At 37.3% G+C, this 15,135-nt stretch overlaps 1 protein-coding gene across 2 annotated transcripts in view; it reads left to right on the top strand.

The window, feature by feature from the left end:
- The window catches only part of PACRG (parkin coregulated), a 274,050-nt gene that overhangs the window by 31,147 nt on the left and 227,768 nt on the right, over positions 1 to 15,135 (top strand). For both annotated transcript variants that reach the window (XM_044421645.1, XM_044421635.1), the window contains exon 2: positions 4,373 to 4,507. In XM_044421645.1, coding sequence (XP_044277580.1) covers positions 4,373 to 4,507 — 135 coding nt within the window. The remainder of the gene's footprint in view (positions 1 to 4,372; positions 4,508 to 15,135) is intronic.

Genomic DNA, 15,135 nt, shown 5'->3' with positions numbered 1-15,135 from the left:
CAGAGATGGACATTCTTTTCAACTTACTCCAAGCTTTCCTTGAATTACCAATGAACATAGTTGATCGAGTCCAAGTGATCCAAGGCTTTGAAAATCAGTTTTTATAATAAATCTTGTCTTATCTTCTCACATTTCTGCATATTTTATTACCAAAGCAATCTTTTGCAAAAACATTGCCTGGTTGAAATGCACATACTTCTCCAAAACAGATGTTCTGACAATATGCTTGACTCAAAAGGAGCAAGTATAAGACTGGAATTATCAAATACTTTTAAGAGTTCCTCTAGAGTACATTAATACTAATTGTCTGCCTATAAAATGTGTGATAAATTAACACTGAACTCTACTTTCCATCGTTCCAGTTCCAGTGACATTATAAAGAAATGTTAGTTGTAATTAAGAAATAATTATTTTAAACTTCCATTACAGCAATGAGGAATTATAAAATGTGGATTGTAATAAGTAGCTTTTAATATTTTACTTTCAGATCTAGCCTATATTCTTATTTCTACTTTTTGATCCCTGTCACAAGAAAAGTGGATCCATGTGATGTTGCTAGGTTACTATAATTCTTTCAAAATTTCAGATGCTAAATATCTCCTGATTTTCCTAGCTTCTCTCCTCTCCTCTCCTCTCCTCCTAATAAATAATGAATGCAATGCTATTAAAAGATAATTCTTAGTTACATGAAGCTTTATTTAATCCTGTTTTAAACGTGTGTGTGTGTATATATATATATGATCACCCTTTTTTATCCTAAACAATACAAAACTGTCCAGTATATAAGACAACTTCATTTTTTAATCTCAAGAATGTCTGGAAAAATCCATTTAATATGGGAAGTATAGTTACTGTAAATTAGTTTTGAAGTAAGTAGGTACACTCTTGTGATTTATATGTAGAATTAAAGATCCATGAAAAGATGTTAAAAACATAATCATGTCTATCCTAGACAATGTTTGGTTCAGAAGTAATGTTTTCTCCTTATAATATTAAAAGTTAACTCCCATGTTCACAGTACACTCAAAGTGAAGGACATATTTAATAAATACATGCATGTCTGGACTGGCTCCTAAATTGATGCAGAAGGACCAGTCTATATATTTGAACTCCATTTTGGGTCCATTGAATGGGCATATTTTATAGCAAGGGTGGAGAGAAATTAAAAGTCTGGATGTTCTAGATTTCAAGACCCACCATCCCTGGCAGGGACGTCTGGCAGTTGAAGTCCAATACATCTAGAAAAATTAGCTTTTGCCCATCCCTGCTCTATAGCATCCTTTCCCCTGTGAATCCTTTCAGCTGTTCAGAGGAAATCTTAGCAGTGATATCGATGAAATGCATACAAAAATTGATTGCCATGCTTGTACATCCTAGAGATTTGTCTGCTGTTTCCAGGGAGTCTTTCATGGAAAACTACCACTGAAGTCAAATATACCAAATATTTGGACGTTCACATGGTGGGCATGTTGTGAGCGGAGCCAGCTGGTGTCGGAGGTCAGACTAGATGGCCCGGGAGACCCCTTCTGACTTGCTCTGTTTCTATGTTTCTACCATAGGATATATTTCTTGGCACACCTTGGAAGTTTATACTAGGATCTGCTTCCTGACACTCCATAGTGTCTCTGCTTCAGACTTGACACTTTGGTATTTCTGATCACAAAACCAATGTTTAAAGGCAAAATTCTTGATAAACTTTAATGCCTTTTAGAATATTGATTTTTTTAGGGGGAGGGTCATCTTTGAGACTCTTATCCACACTAGTATATCATGTTCCCCACAGCACACAGCCCTGTCATTTAGAAATGGAGACTGATCACATGTTGGCCTGTATCTACTTGACTATATCTACTGTTTGCTGTTACCTTTTAATTTTTAATCTCTGTGGCACAACTTGGGATCAGCTGTTACTCTTAATGAATCATGATGTAGTTTCCTCCTGTTCTGGGACTTACTATTTTATCTAGATTCTCTTGGATCTCTTGAATATATTGAGTTAATCAGTCTTATCCCTTGTCTTTCATCCTGAACATTGTTAAACATATTAAATGAATTGTGACCATCTTGTTAGTATGGCTTCCTACATGTAGAAGTAGGTTTTTCTCTCTCTGTGGCTGCAATGAAAATGGCAGAATTTCACATTCATTTTTCCTCTCTGTTATTTGTTACTGTGCTTAGCAAATAATGTTTTAAGAGCAGAGATAGGGAATGTATTGGCCTCCAGATATTGTTGGATTATAACACTGACCAGCACTAGTTTGCATATCCAATGATGATGGATTTTGGAGTTGCTGGAAGGATAAAAATTTCCTACCTTGCTGGAGAATGTCCAAAGTGCTTCCATTACATTATTTTAGCAATTTTTGCAAAACCCTGTAAGGTAAGTGATTTTTGTTATCCCCATGTTGTGTATTCTGATAATAAGAAGGAATGTTTTGCCTAAGGCCACTTAATGAGATTTGAATTCATGCTTCCTAGCTTACCACGAGTATGTGCTCTTAAGAGATCTAGAAACTGTAACTTTTATGAACAGTTCCGTACCCTACATTCTTATTTCAGGTGCTCATCTAGCAATACTTCCAAGATTGTTGCTGGGATCCAACATGGTTACTCTAATCACTGAAAGGACCCTCTGTTCACAGAAGCATAATGTGACTCAGAGAAGCACTTCTATGAACTCAGTACCCTTTTTGTGAGCAGAACCTTTCCAGATCTACCAAGCCACTGTGCTGGATCCCAGCCACTAAGCTTATTTGAAATACAGCAGATCCCAAAGACTACATCATGTAAGGGATTTATATAATATTTTTATTTTTCAATGTTCATTATGGGAAGGAATATACAAACTGGATGTGAATTAACTCTTTTCAAATTTAGTTGAGTTCTGCCAAGGTAGAACTAATGCCAAACACACACAAAACTAATGGTTTGGAATCCTTTCTGCTTACGTGCTTCTTTGAAGGAATAGAGGAAGCAAAAGTAGGACTGTTTCAGTTTAATAGGTCTGCACTGCTAAAAATGGTGTGGTCCTCACAGTATGGAAAAGAGGTGAAATTTTGCTTTGGAGTACTACTAGTTCTCTGCTAAAGGTGAAACCACCGAAGAAGGACCAAAGAGATACACCCTGAGAGAAATATCAAGTTGTGGAAGCGGATAGAATATAAGGATGGGCCCACTACTCTTAGAATAGTTTTCAAAGGTTATTGAATTGGATTCTTACTCAGAAATGGAGGAGGGATAGAATTCACAATTGAATTACTTAGGCCAATGGACTCAGAATCAGACAGTTTCAAAGAGTGCGCTAGCTGATAAGCGAGGGGGATCTACCCGAATTAGTTGGCTCATAGGGCATCAAGGCAAGAGGATGGACCAGTTGAAAAGCATCAGATCCAACTTGCTGCTGGAGACTACTCTTTTGTTTAGAAGGGAGAAGTATGCAGTTTGGAATAAACTGAATATTAAGTAATATTCTCCTAATTTTATTTTCTTACTGTCCTGTTCAGTACTTACAATTTATATATATATATATAAAAACATGTCTAGTTGCTCAGCTTTAACGTAATAAGAATTTTAAGTAAAAAGCCTTTGTCCTGATTTGCTTGAAAAGAAGGCTGGCCACAGTTTAGAGGATGTTTGCTCCACTAAGACCTCGTCTGACCCTGATGCATCTGTTAGTCATCTGTTCCTCTTCCAGTGACTTCATTTACTGTTGTGAACACGCATCTATCTTGGATTAACTTCCTTTGTTATATAGTATTCTACAGTTTTAACCTGAACTTTCATTTAGGGAACAGAACTGTTAAATCTAAAAGACGCCCAATACATCGCTTATCTTTTTTGCTGTTACTTATTCTCATTTTATTTTAAGTATATTTTAAGTATATAAATATAAATATATATAAATATATATTATACTTAAATACTTATATACTTAAGTAATATTTAAGTATATAAATATTTTAAATATGTTTTCCTCTGCTCTGTTTTAAATGGTTTAACTCTTCAAACAAAAACATGGCATTCACTTAAAATTAATTTTTGCTTCCTCTAAATATTAATTCACTGCCAAGTAAAAGCTAGAAGCAAAAAATGTACTCTACAGATATCATGGGTATCACAGCTCTAGTGTGAAATGTGTAACTCTGATTTCTGTTGAATCACTAAGGATGCAATGTTCTCTGCGTTTAACCAGAAAAAAAGTCCTTCAACTCCTAGCATGCCTCAGCTACTCATGCTGGCTAGAGCATGCTGGGAGTAATTGGACCTCTTTCTGTCTCAGCATACATAGAATTGCATCCTAACTTAATTGCAAATACATTTCTTGATTTGAGCAAATTTTGCATGAAAGGTTTTAATTTGCTTTTTTTTCTAGGTGAAAGGTCCCCCAGCTGCAGGAGCTTTTAAAGAAAGACCAACAAAGCCTACAGCATTTCGCAAATTCTATGAGCGTGGTGACTTCCCAATTGCCCTTGAGCATGATACAAGAGGAAACAAAATAGCCTGGAAGGTAAGTCAGGGCACAGCTGTGACAGCTAGCTGTGCTTATTGAAGTGACATCTTTCATTGTCCAAAAATGTTGGCTTATAAGTAAATAAAGTGGAGTAATTCCTTAGCAAATAGAAGATGGTGGGGGAGCAGTTAGAGAGTGGCCTCCTGAGTCAGCCATCTACCTTGGCTAACAATTAAATTATATGCTGCAAAAAGGAAGATGACAGAGTTGCTTTGCCTTAGAGAATTGTCTCCTGCTCAATTCATCTCTATTTTTATGAGGACCTGGCAACCCAGCCTATTTCAGGCAGTCCATCAAATGATGGAAGTGGCTGGATACAGTGAGCAGCAGCCATTTATCTCCCCCCAAATTTCACCTTCCTGCAGGACAGTTCCAAATGGAAGCTTTAATTACCTAAATGGATAGGTCAAGATTGCCTGCTCCCTTGAAATGCAGAGCAGAATACAAACGAAGGCAGATTCTCATTCCACGGCTGCACTCCCAGTCTGCAGCATATGTCAGACAGCGTAATCGCTGTCATACGTGCCCCTGTTAGAGGCTGACCTCCACTGCTGAAACCATTATGGTTCCGACATCTCTGACAAAAGGTTAATTGGCTTCAAAATAAATGTATTGCCTAATGACTTCATTCTAATGCAGCCGTGTTTCTCTCTAAAAGGCTCAGTGATGTTATTTGTAAAACTTGCCAATCTTTTAAGTAACTAGAGCAGGCTTTTAAATTTAATTTGAAAAATGAATGCTGATCTCTAACCTGCTCTTTCTATTTAATTATTTTGCTTATCAAAGAATGACTTTTCTTGTGTGTATACTGTTTATTAAACCAAGCTAAGACTTATCTAGAAACTGAATAAAGGACACCTAAGAATAGAGCACCGTATATCCAACATGGATGCACACACACACACTTTCCATACTTTGAACATTTGAGTGGGTCATATTGAAAATAATAATAAGCTACTGTGTTTTCATTACTTAAAGAATTAATAAGATCCAAGAGCATGAAATAATAATAAGTTGGCACAATACAGAACACAGTAAACAATTAAATCTGCGCCCAGGTTTACAGTCAGAGTTAATAGATGAATTTGGCTCTGTTTTTAGCTGGGCTTGACCTGTGGTCCAATTAACCAAAAAATTAGCTTCTGTTTAATATTAATAATAGGATAAGAACAGAAAAATACTTTATTTGCTTTCATGGCAGTGAAGCTCCATCAATTTTATACAAAAACCCATATAGTAGATTGCTGTAGGCCTATCTGAAAATTGTATGGCGTGTTTTCCTTTATGATTGCATATTACTGTTGATATAAGGATGTTTATATGAAAGTTTATATGAAGCTTTTAATTTGTTCTTATTATGAGTTGGGTCTAAGCCTCTCACAAGTGGAAATCTGTATGTACAATGGAACTTCCCTATTGTTGCTGCTTGTGTGTGCGGCAAGGCAGAGTTTGGTGTGGGGCATGCTGGGCCTTGCAATGTGGAGCGGGAAATAAATGAATCAATGAATCAAACAGGTCTCATTTTACAAGGGAGAGACTTGGTTGATCTAACACTATTTGGTATCTAGTTCCAGGGAAAAGGCCTAGCAACAGAAAAAAGCAAGAACAAGAAAAAATATATAGAACAAGAAAATACAGAATTCGGTTATTCTTAATGTCCTTTCCCCAGCTATAGAGGAGGAATTTGTCTCTTAGTGTCGGACCCTGCTCACAGATTCTGTGGGATTGATCCAGAATTGCCCTTTCATAAATAAAAGCAATCCGACTACAATCAAGTGTAATCTCCCATTGAAGGGTGAGATATAGTTACTTATATATTTCCCTTTTCCACACAACTTTCCATGTCACCTCCTTCACTATTTCAGAAGGACCCACAACTCTCCAGAAAAGATTTGTTGAGGGCACAAGAAACTTCAGAGGGAAGGAAGAATTAGAAAAAATAGACTTCCCCTTGCCCTTCCCTATGTAGGAGTTTTGTGTGAGTTGAGTTCCATTTTCAGGTCCTATGCCTATTGGTTGTTCAAATTTTGGAAACATTGACCTATATTTTAGAAAGGCTGACATAACGCTAACCCACAGTCAACTCATGGTTTGTTACCCTAAACAGGGTTTGTCTAGCAGTTTGGTATTTCAGTTCCTAGGTTTTTCTCCTTCTTTATGTTCTCCTACTGAAATACCAACAACTTTTGCAATACTGTATTACTAGGTTGCAGAATGGATAGGAGGTTTTTAACCATTCTTAACTGCTGACTCTGTAGCTGGTTGAAACAACCCATGAAGAACCTAGCATTTATAAGTTGCTAAGAAACCATGGGTTATCTGTCTGAGTTGTCCATGGTTAACTATGGTTAAAGCTGCTGGGTTTATACATCACAGCAGAACAACCCGGAATTCAAGAAGCCATGAGTTAAATAAACTATGGGTTAGCATTATGTGTGAACCAGGTTATCATGGACCAAGTTGATTTTTTAATTTGCAAAACATGTTTGTGAGTCCAGCAATCCCTGTCTCACATTTAGTGGTGGGAAGAAGCTTTGGGAGGAAGCAACAAGCAATAGCACTTTTAGAAAAACAACCATTCCCCCAAACAAATATACATTGTATCACAGAAATATTACTGTATACAGCTATCTGCTTTGAAAATGGATGTTCCCGTATAAAATAAGAAGCTATAATTGCACTTTAATTACTCATTTTCCAACCTTGTATTGAGTTATGTGGCTAGATATACTGTGATTGCCACGATTATACTGTGTTGCAATAACCATCTGATACACTCTTGCTTCCCCTCCCCCACCCCCCGGTGTAGAGAACAGCCATGTCAAAGGTACTACTTCAAAGTCCTGTACCTTCAGATCACCATCCTATGACTGGCCAAAAAAAAAAAAAAAATTCCTAAGTTTGCCCAGTTACATGTGTTGGGCCAATGACATGTTGTGACGGTCCAGTATTTGTGATGGAGTCCATGTAACACCTCAGCCACCCCACTCAAGGAGCCCTCAACACAAATGTTGATGTCCCCCAGAACTTGGGCTATCTTGGCACCACATCAGAGATCATCTCTGTCAGTTTAGGTGGAGAGACTGCTGAGTAATGGGGCTAGATCAGACAGCTATAACAGGACTGCTTCCTTTCTATGAATTAATAATGCTATGCCAGTGTTTCTAGAAGTCCTTTGTTCAAAAATACAATAAGGGAGATGTTTTATTTCTAAGTAGTCTTGAGTTGTGCATCGTTCTTTCTGATACCTGAAATCATTTAGTAGCACAAACATTTTTCTCCAAATGAGTTAGAAATGTGTTTGCACCCACTGCAGTTTTCAAACACAGGACGACTTTCTAGAGTCTTATCATTAAGCAGTAACAAATGAAGCACCCCAACTTGAAATAAGAATATTTTCTCACCTAATCTGTTCATTTTCCTCAGAAAGAATTTAAGAGTTCCTACTGTTAAGCTGTATTCAGTGTTGTCATTTGGCTTGTGCAAAACTTCCATTGTTTGCAGAAACCCTGTTTTCATCCTTTTCATGCATGTTAAATCCTGTACTTTGACATGCAAACCATTGAGCAAGTTCTTTCACCATATATTTCAACCACATTATGTTATGTGTCTCCTGTTTTCATTTTGCTAGTTGTTCTGCCAGCTTTTGTGGAATAGCTAGTGGGACATGGCAACCATGGATGGAACAGTGCTTCATCTTTTCGTGAAAGGCAGGTAGAATAGTTAGAGTTTCCAAACATGATTACTTCTGTAATCTGTCTTTTACAAATATGACTTGTGAAAGGATAAAAGTAATGCCGCAGTTTATTACTACAACAGTAGCCAGGCTACTCGGGCCTTTTGATCTGTGATAGTGAAATAGAGAGTCTGACTTTGAGAGAATATTCTTCCCTTGTTAACGTTCCTTTCTATGGTGATTTACTGGGGCTTTTTAGAGTTGAATGGAGTTTTATTTATTTATTTATTTATTTATTTATTTATTTATTTATTAAAACATTTCTATGCCGCCCCATTCGCCGAAGCCTCGGGGCAGCTCACAACATTAAGTTAAAATACAACCATTAAGTTAAAACATTAACTTAACATAACATTAAGTTAAAATGTTTGTAAAATACAAACATTAAGTTAAAATACAAAAAATAACAATATAACAAGTTGCAGGTTGTGGGATGTGGGGGAATCCCTGCCTTATACCATGCACTTGCTTTATAAAGCTACCATCAGCTGGCAAAATGTGATTTCAACATAGCAATCGTTTCAGTTCCAGCTGGAAAATGCTGAGAGTTGTAGGAATTTTTTCTGTCTAAACATGCATACAATTGATCCCTAAGAATCTATGGATTCTTAGATCATGTTTCCCCAGTGATCAGATAAAATCATTTTAAAGCTACCGAAAAAACAGGAATCTTGTCCTAGCATGAAGACTACTTTATCACTCTCTGGAATAATGATTCACTATGAAGCAAACTGCTTTTAAATGAATTGTGTCATTGCAGATATCCTCATAATGTTCTAACTTTAGCACTAATATATAAACAGTTAGCTTTGCTTTTTAGAAAGCTGTTTTCTCATAACCTATCTCTTTTGTGATGCCTGTGGCTAAAGTCTGAAGAGCCTGAACATAGGTAACTGCATTTGCTCATATTCATCCTGCCACCTTTTATTTTCATGTCTTTTCCTCCCTCTCTTATCTTAGTCTTTCCCATTTTAAATGCAACTGCAATCTCTTTCCAGCAGGAATCTTTTGCTTATGTTACTTTATAAAGTGTCATGTACTTCACTGTCATACTCTGACAAGAATTGCCAAAATACAAAGGCATATGCTCACGGTTCTCTCAACCCCCACCCCAAAGTTGGTTCTAAAGGTGGTCAAGAACCATTTTGAAAGCAAATCTTTCCCCAGTTTCCTGGGAGTAAACTTCACTGAATACCGTGGAACTTACTTTTGAGTAGGCATGTAGAGGGTTATGTTGTTAGGTTTATGCCTAGAATTTTCAACAGAATTGCCATAGTAAACAGAGTGAGTAAATCCTCCATCAAGTGACCTAAGTTATTGAGAGCCATGATGTCAGAACACAAATATATAGGAATAGCTAATCTGGAAGACTCACATACCATTCTGATGACTGTATTGTAATGAACACATATAAGCCTAAATAGAGATCTGCACCACATGCCTTAGCTCCAATGGTGCTGCAAGCAGGACAAGTTCAAGTTTTTTTTTTATAACCAGGCAAGATATACTATGTGTGTGCACACACACACACACTGGGGTGGTGGGGGGGGGGAGAGAAAGTGTGCATGGTAGATCATTAATTAAATAAAAATTTGGCCTGCAGCCAGCTGGGTATGAGGAAAATGCCTTCCCATCTCGATTATATTGTTCAGTCCTCAGGTATGATCAAATCCCATTTCCCTGAGCACATATGTTAGAACAGAAGGCCAACAAAAACAATTTGTAGCCAGTTTGAGATGGAACAAAGGTTATGTCTGGTACTAGAGATGGTAAAGAATTTGATTTGCACAGACATATACTGAAATAAATTAACATATAGGTAATTAATGAATATTCCAAATTTAATATGATATTGTAGTACTTCTAAAGCTATGTAAGTGTAGCTTGATCTGTAATCCAGAAGGGAGATCATTGAGATATAAGATTAAGTGACAATCATTAAGGAACAAGACCCATTGGAATCACTTTTGAAACCTTTTGAAGGGCGACAATAATGAAAAAAAGATGATAGTTGGCTGTTTTGTGTAATGCCAGACACATCTGGAAATGTTGTGCTTATCCATCATCAGGGGAAAATATATGACTAAGAGTTAATTTCTGACAGAACTCAGCCTGAAATTTATCAGGCCTCAACTGTGGAATATAGGAATGTATGAAGGCATCCCTAAGCTACTGCACTGTGCATTTCCTTTACCACTGAATAACAAAAGTGTGTTCCCAAACATTAACAATTATGGTCTCAAAGGGCTTGCAGTTCTATATATATATGGAGATGGGAGAGAGAGAGAGAGAGAGACTCAGCAGCAGTTTTTCCTTAGTACTTCAGGCATGATGAAAACAAGTTTCAGGCCTGTAACCCACAGGGACAGGGGTACAAGACTTGAAATGCATAAGGGCAGGGCATGCTTCAGTAAACATGGCTTCTTTACTGAACAAAACATGGAAACTTAAGACATAATTTGTAACATTTAGTGGATGTTTCCTCAAAGCTGATGTCTTGTATAAATATATACACACACAAACAAGCGGATTTTAAGAGAACACGAATAGTCATGTTACTCTACTGGAGCAACATTCAGGTAAAATAATCTTGACTTTTTTACTGCTCTGTGAGCACTACTTGATTCTAATAAGGTATTTCTTTGCTACCTCTGTTTTTTATGCATAAGAAAGTTACTTGATCTGATAAATCAAATAGTTATTTCTACAATTTGCTATGCAAAATCAAATGAAACTCAGAACAATTATTCAGCACAGATGAATTATCAGCTCACTCTTAGATATTTTATGACCAAAAAAGACATAAAGGTAAGCATGCCATTAGGAAAAGCCCATCAGCTTTCAAAGAATAATAGTAAGTGTGTGGGGGGGCTGACTTTTACTGTGACTGTAGCATGTGTGAAGGGGATAACTAATCCTTTCCACTGCTCTGAACAAACACGTGCGTGCATGAGTACTGCTTTCAGAGTTGGGCAGAGGGAGCTCTCATTGGCATGGATGGGAGCTTTCTTCCTGGGGTTAACAGTAGTGGTCACGGGATTGCCAGTACTAAGATAGAGAAGAAAAGAGTTAAGACTCATCTCCACTTACATCACCTCCAGTATCACCTCTTGACCTTTTCAAAACTACCAGTGTATTTTCCAATGACATGTTTAGTGGCATAAGTAGTTTGGCTCAGAGTATACCAAAGGATAATCTCAAGCAAACCAGTATAAATAGGCAGAAGAGTGAGTCTTATGAAAGGAAAGCTGTGTGCTGAGCCTCGAAAGCCAATATATGAAGGACAGTTTGTTCTATAAGCCTGTATGTTATACACTGGGCTATAGAACCACAGGCCCAGAAGCCAGAAGTGACCACCTGGGCTCCGCTGGTGACCATACCTTATTCCTATGGCCCCACTCCCTTCCCTTGGACTACCAGATGCTGATGGTTTTGATGCTTTGCTGGATTCTCTCCCACTATTCTAAAAGGCAGAAATGCCTCTGCTAAGGCAAAGTCACCGGCAATAAGAAATTTTTGCTTAAATAGGCTGATTTTTTGTGACTTTTGCCACCACCCCCTTCTGCTTCTACCCCCACCCTTTTCTGCTTTAGCTCTGCTGACTGCTGGAATGTGGAAAACTTCTCTGAGATTGAATTGGGTCCTTGAACAGGAAGGGGTTTAACACCCCTATTCTGCACATAGACCAATCCTAAAATCAGCAGTAGTAGCTACAGCTCCTCATGGTGATCTGTGTTCCTGTGTATTAGAACAGACATCTTTACATTGTCTATAGTTTCTTGCTTTGCTGCCGCCGCCCCTGAAAATATGGTGATGGGCAAGGCCGTTCAGCCATGATAGCTAGGCTGGATAGCTTACCCAGGCCAGTGCACCATTCTGCCAACATGTGCTACAACCAAAGGGATTGCTTGCACAGTGGAACTGGTGCTGGTGAAAAACTAGATCAGTGCAGACAAGTCTTAGGCTCCAAATGATAGTGTTCAGAATTCTTGCTTCTTATCTGTAATAAGCTCACTCTGGATTAATCTGATCAGTTTCCGTATAATCTGTTATTTTTGCCAAACACAAATATAAAATTTCAAATCCAAAAATAAGTTTTAGAAATGTATAGAATTGTACACTTAAAGTTCTTAATACAATGGTGGCAGTTTCTACTGAGACATTAATTTTTGATTAATAAATTAATCAGATTTATAAATGTTTTCTTAGGTGATTATTCTTGCTGCTGATATTTTATGATCAGATTTCTTTCCATGTGTTCGCAGTAGTGTTCTTTATGGAATGAAAGATGGGGCAATCAATTGAAATAAATAATAGCATTGAGTACAATTAGAGTGCTGGATTTTAGGGCTCAGGAAATGGAGGATTCTAGTCCTAACGTGGCCAGGAAGAACACTGTGTGAGTTTGGACCAGTCACTGACTCAGACTATTGTACCTCGCAGGATTGTTCTGAGGATAAAAATGGAGAGGAGGAGGAAGAAGAGATTATGTAGGCCACCATGAGTTGCATGCAGGAAAAAGTGGGATATAAGTATAATTAAATAATATTTCTGACATAACTGAAATGTTTTTTATGATAACTGTAGATTGATTTATATTATTTCTTTCTATTTTATTTTATTTTATTAAAACATTTTTATGCCGCCCCATTCGCCAAAGCCTCGGGGCGGCTCACATCACTAAGTTAAAATAATTATAATATAAATTAAAAATATAAATATTAAATTAAAAATACAACAATACAGTATAAAATAAGCCTCCCTGGCCAGATAAAACCAATAATGTTAACAGTTAAAATGCCGCTTGAATAAAAAGGTCTTCGCCTGGCGCCGAAAAACAAATAATGACGGCGCCAGGCGGACCTCTCTGGGGAGCGCGTTCCATAACTTAGGCGCCACCGCAGAGAAAGCCCTCCTCCGAGTACCCACCCTCCTAATTTCTTTCATGGAGGGTTCCCAGAGAAGGGCCGAAGCCCGAACCACCAACCAACAGGACCTCCGTCTTGTCTGGATTGTCTTTGCAGCTGATAGCTGAAGCTCTCTGAGAAGTGTACAACTATTCATAAAATATGGTTAAATACAGTATAAAGTAATTGAAAGTATTTAGCTACTTATCCTTGACAGTAATCATCATAGAAGATTTTAAGATTTTGAATTCATTGTTCACTGCATCATCATTTTTCTGTTTAAGACTCAGAACTTTCTCTTTTAATATTTTCAGTTGATTGCAGCAGTTTTTTTCTTTTCATTGCTTCCATATTTATTCAAAACATTTAATGAAATGTCTTTTGTCCCTCTTTAAATAATCATATTTATTAAAATAGTGACATGTACATTGATTTAACAGCTGCTTAATTTGTTTTTCTTAAAAAAGTAAAGCATGTTGGCTTTGAAATGCCTTAGATTTCTTTCTCTTTTAATAAGAGACCTTCCTAGAATCTGAATTCCAGCCATTAGGAAGAGTCAGAAATTAGGTCTGAGAAAAAAGTAATAGTTTATCTGAGGTACAGAGCTCTAATGTCTTATCTATTCTTTTATATTAATACTTGAAATCTGTTCTAGGTTTCTAGAGAACATTCAGACTTTTAACTGCTGAACTGAGAGTTTGGTTTCCCTGTGTAAAGAAACTATCCTTTTATTTGATGCCAATTAAATGGTCATTTCTTGAAATTCTACAGAAGGAAAACCCCACTTGTGTATAAGAATTAACTTTGATTTAAATTTGTTAAATGACCTCTGAAAACCAGATGAATTATTTTTTTTTCTTTTTCTTTCCCCCCCCCTGCTGAATGGGCTGGTGCTCTCTGCCTGGATAATTTATGTGAGAAATTAGTGTGAATGGTTCACTTTTATGGAGCTGTGCTGCTTGTAGCAAGCCTGCAGAAACAATTTCCCCCCAAGCCTCCATCTGTTCTTCAAACCAGGGCATATGCCATCTCATCGAGCTTGAAAGTCAACTGATTTATAACTCCTGAAAAGTGCATAGATTGAAAAGAAAGGTCGGCTGCTGCACTGTGACAATGATTTGTTAGGCACTTGGATAAAGACAATTCACATTACTATGGACCCAAGGGGAAACACACTGTGTTATAAGCTTCAAAATGTGGTAGATTGGCAGCCAGGAGGAAAACAAATGGCCCCTCCTCTTTCAGTTAAAGCAGCTCCTCTTTTCCAAAAAGGGAGTATGCCTGGCAGGTAAGCAGTAATGTTGGGGAGACATCTTGTTATCACAGTTTGTTCCCAATGTGATAGCCTTTTCTCCCCTAGCTACAAAGGTTGCCATCTACACGTGTTTGAGCTTATTGCACTCTAATCTTTAAACTGCACATGGAAGCATCTGTCTTAAAAGAGCTGGCTGCTCCTTGTCAGGAAGTAAATTTCTGTTCAGTGCCACCTATAGAGCTTTGATAAATTTTTCGATCCTGCCTTGGAGGTGAATCCAAAGTCCTGTCCCAATTAGAAGTGTAATGAATGGCCCAGTCTCTGTCCTACCAACAATCATCCCTCCTTCCTTTTACTCAAGGGCTACAGAAAGAGAAAGTGCTTTGGCAGGTAACAAACCAAATTGGTGTGACTGCCAGGAAAATCAGTGTGTTCGTATTTTTTATTTTATTTCTGTTGATAAAATACTTTGTCTCTTCTGATGTGGCACTATTAGCAGGAAAATGAATTTCCAGATTGTTTTCCACTTGTTTTTCCAGTTTATTTTTTAAATTCATGTTCTCCTCCTAAAGCAAATTAGCTAGTATTCATATACACAAAATAAACCTACTCTGAAGAAAGCTTTTTATTTTGTGTACATTATTATTATTATTATTATTATTATTATTATTATTATTATAACATTTCTATGCCGCCCCTTGCCGAAACTTCGGGGCGGCTTACAACA

This window comes from Varanus komodoensis, unplaced genomic scaffold (assembly GCF_004798865.1).
Source record: "Varanus komodoensis strain SLA01 unplaced genomic scaffold, ASM479886v1 scaffold1, whole genome shotgun sequence".
NCBI lineage: Eukaryota > Metazoa > Chordata > Lepidosauria > Squamata > Varanidae > Varanus > Varanus komodoensis.
The sequence above is the reverse complement of the archived record's forward strand: the minus strand, read 5'-3'. Positions and strand labels throughout refer to the sequence as shown.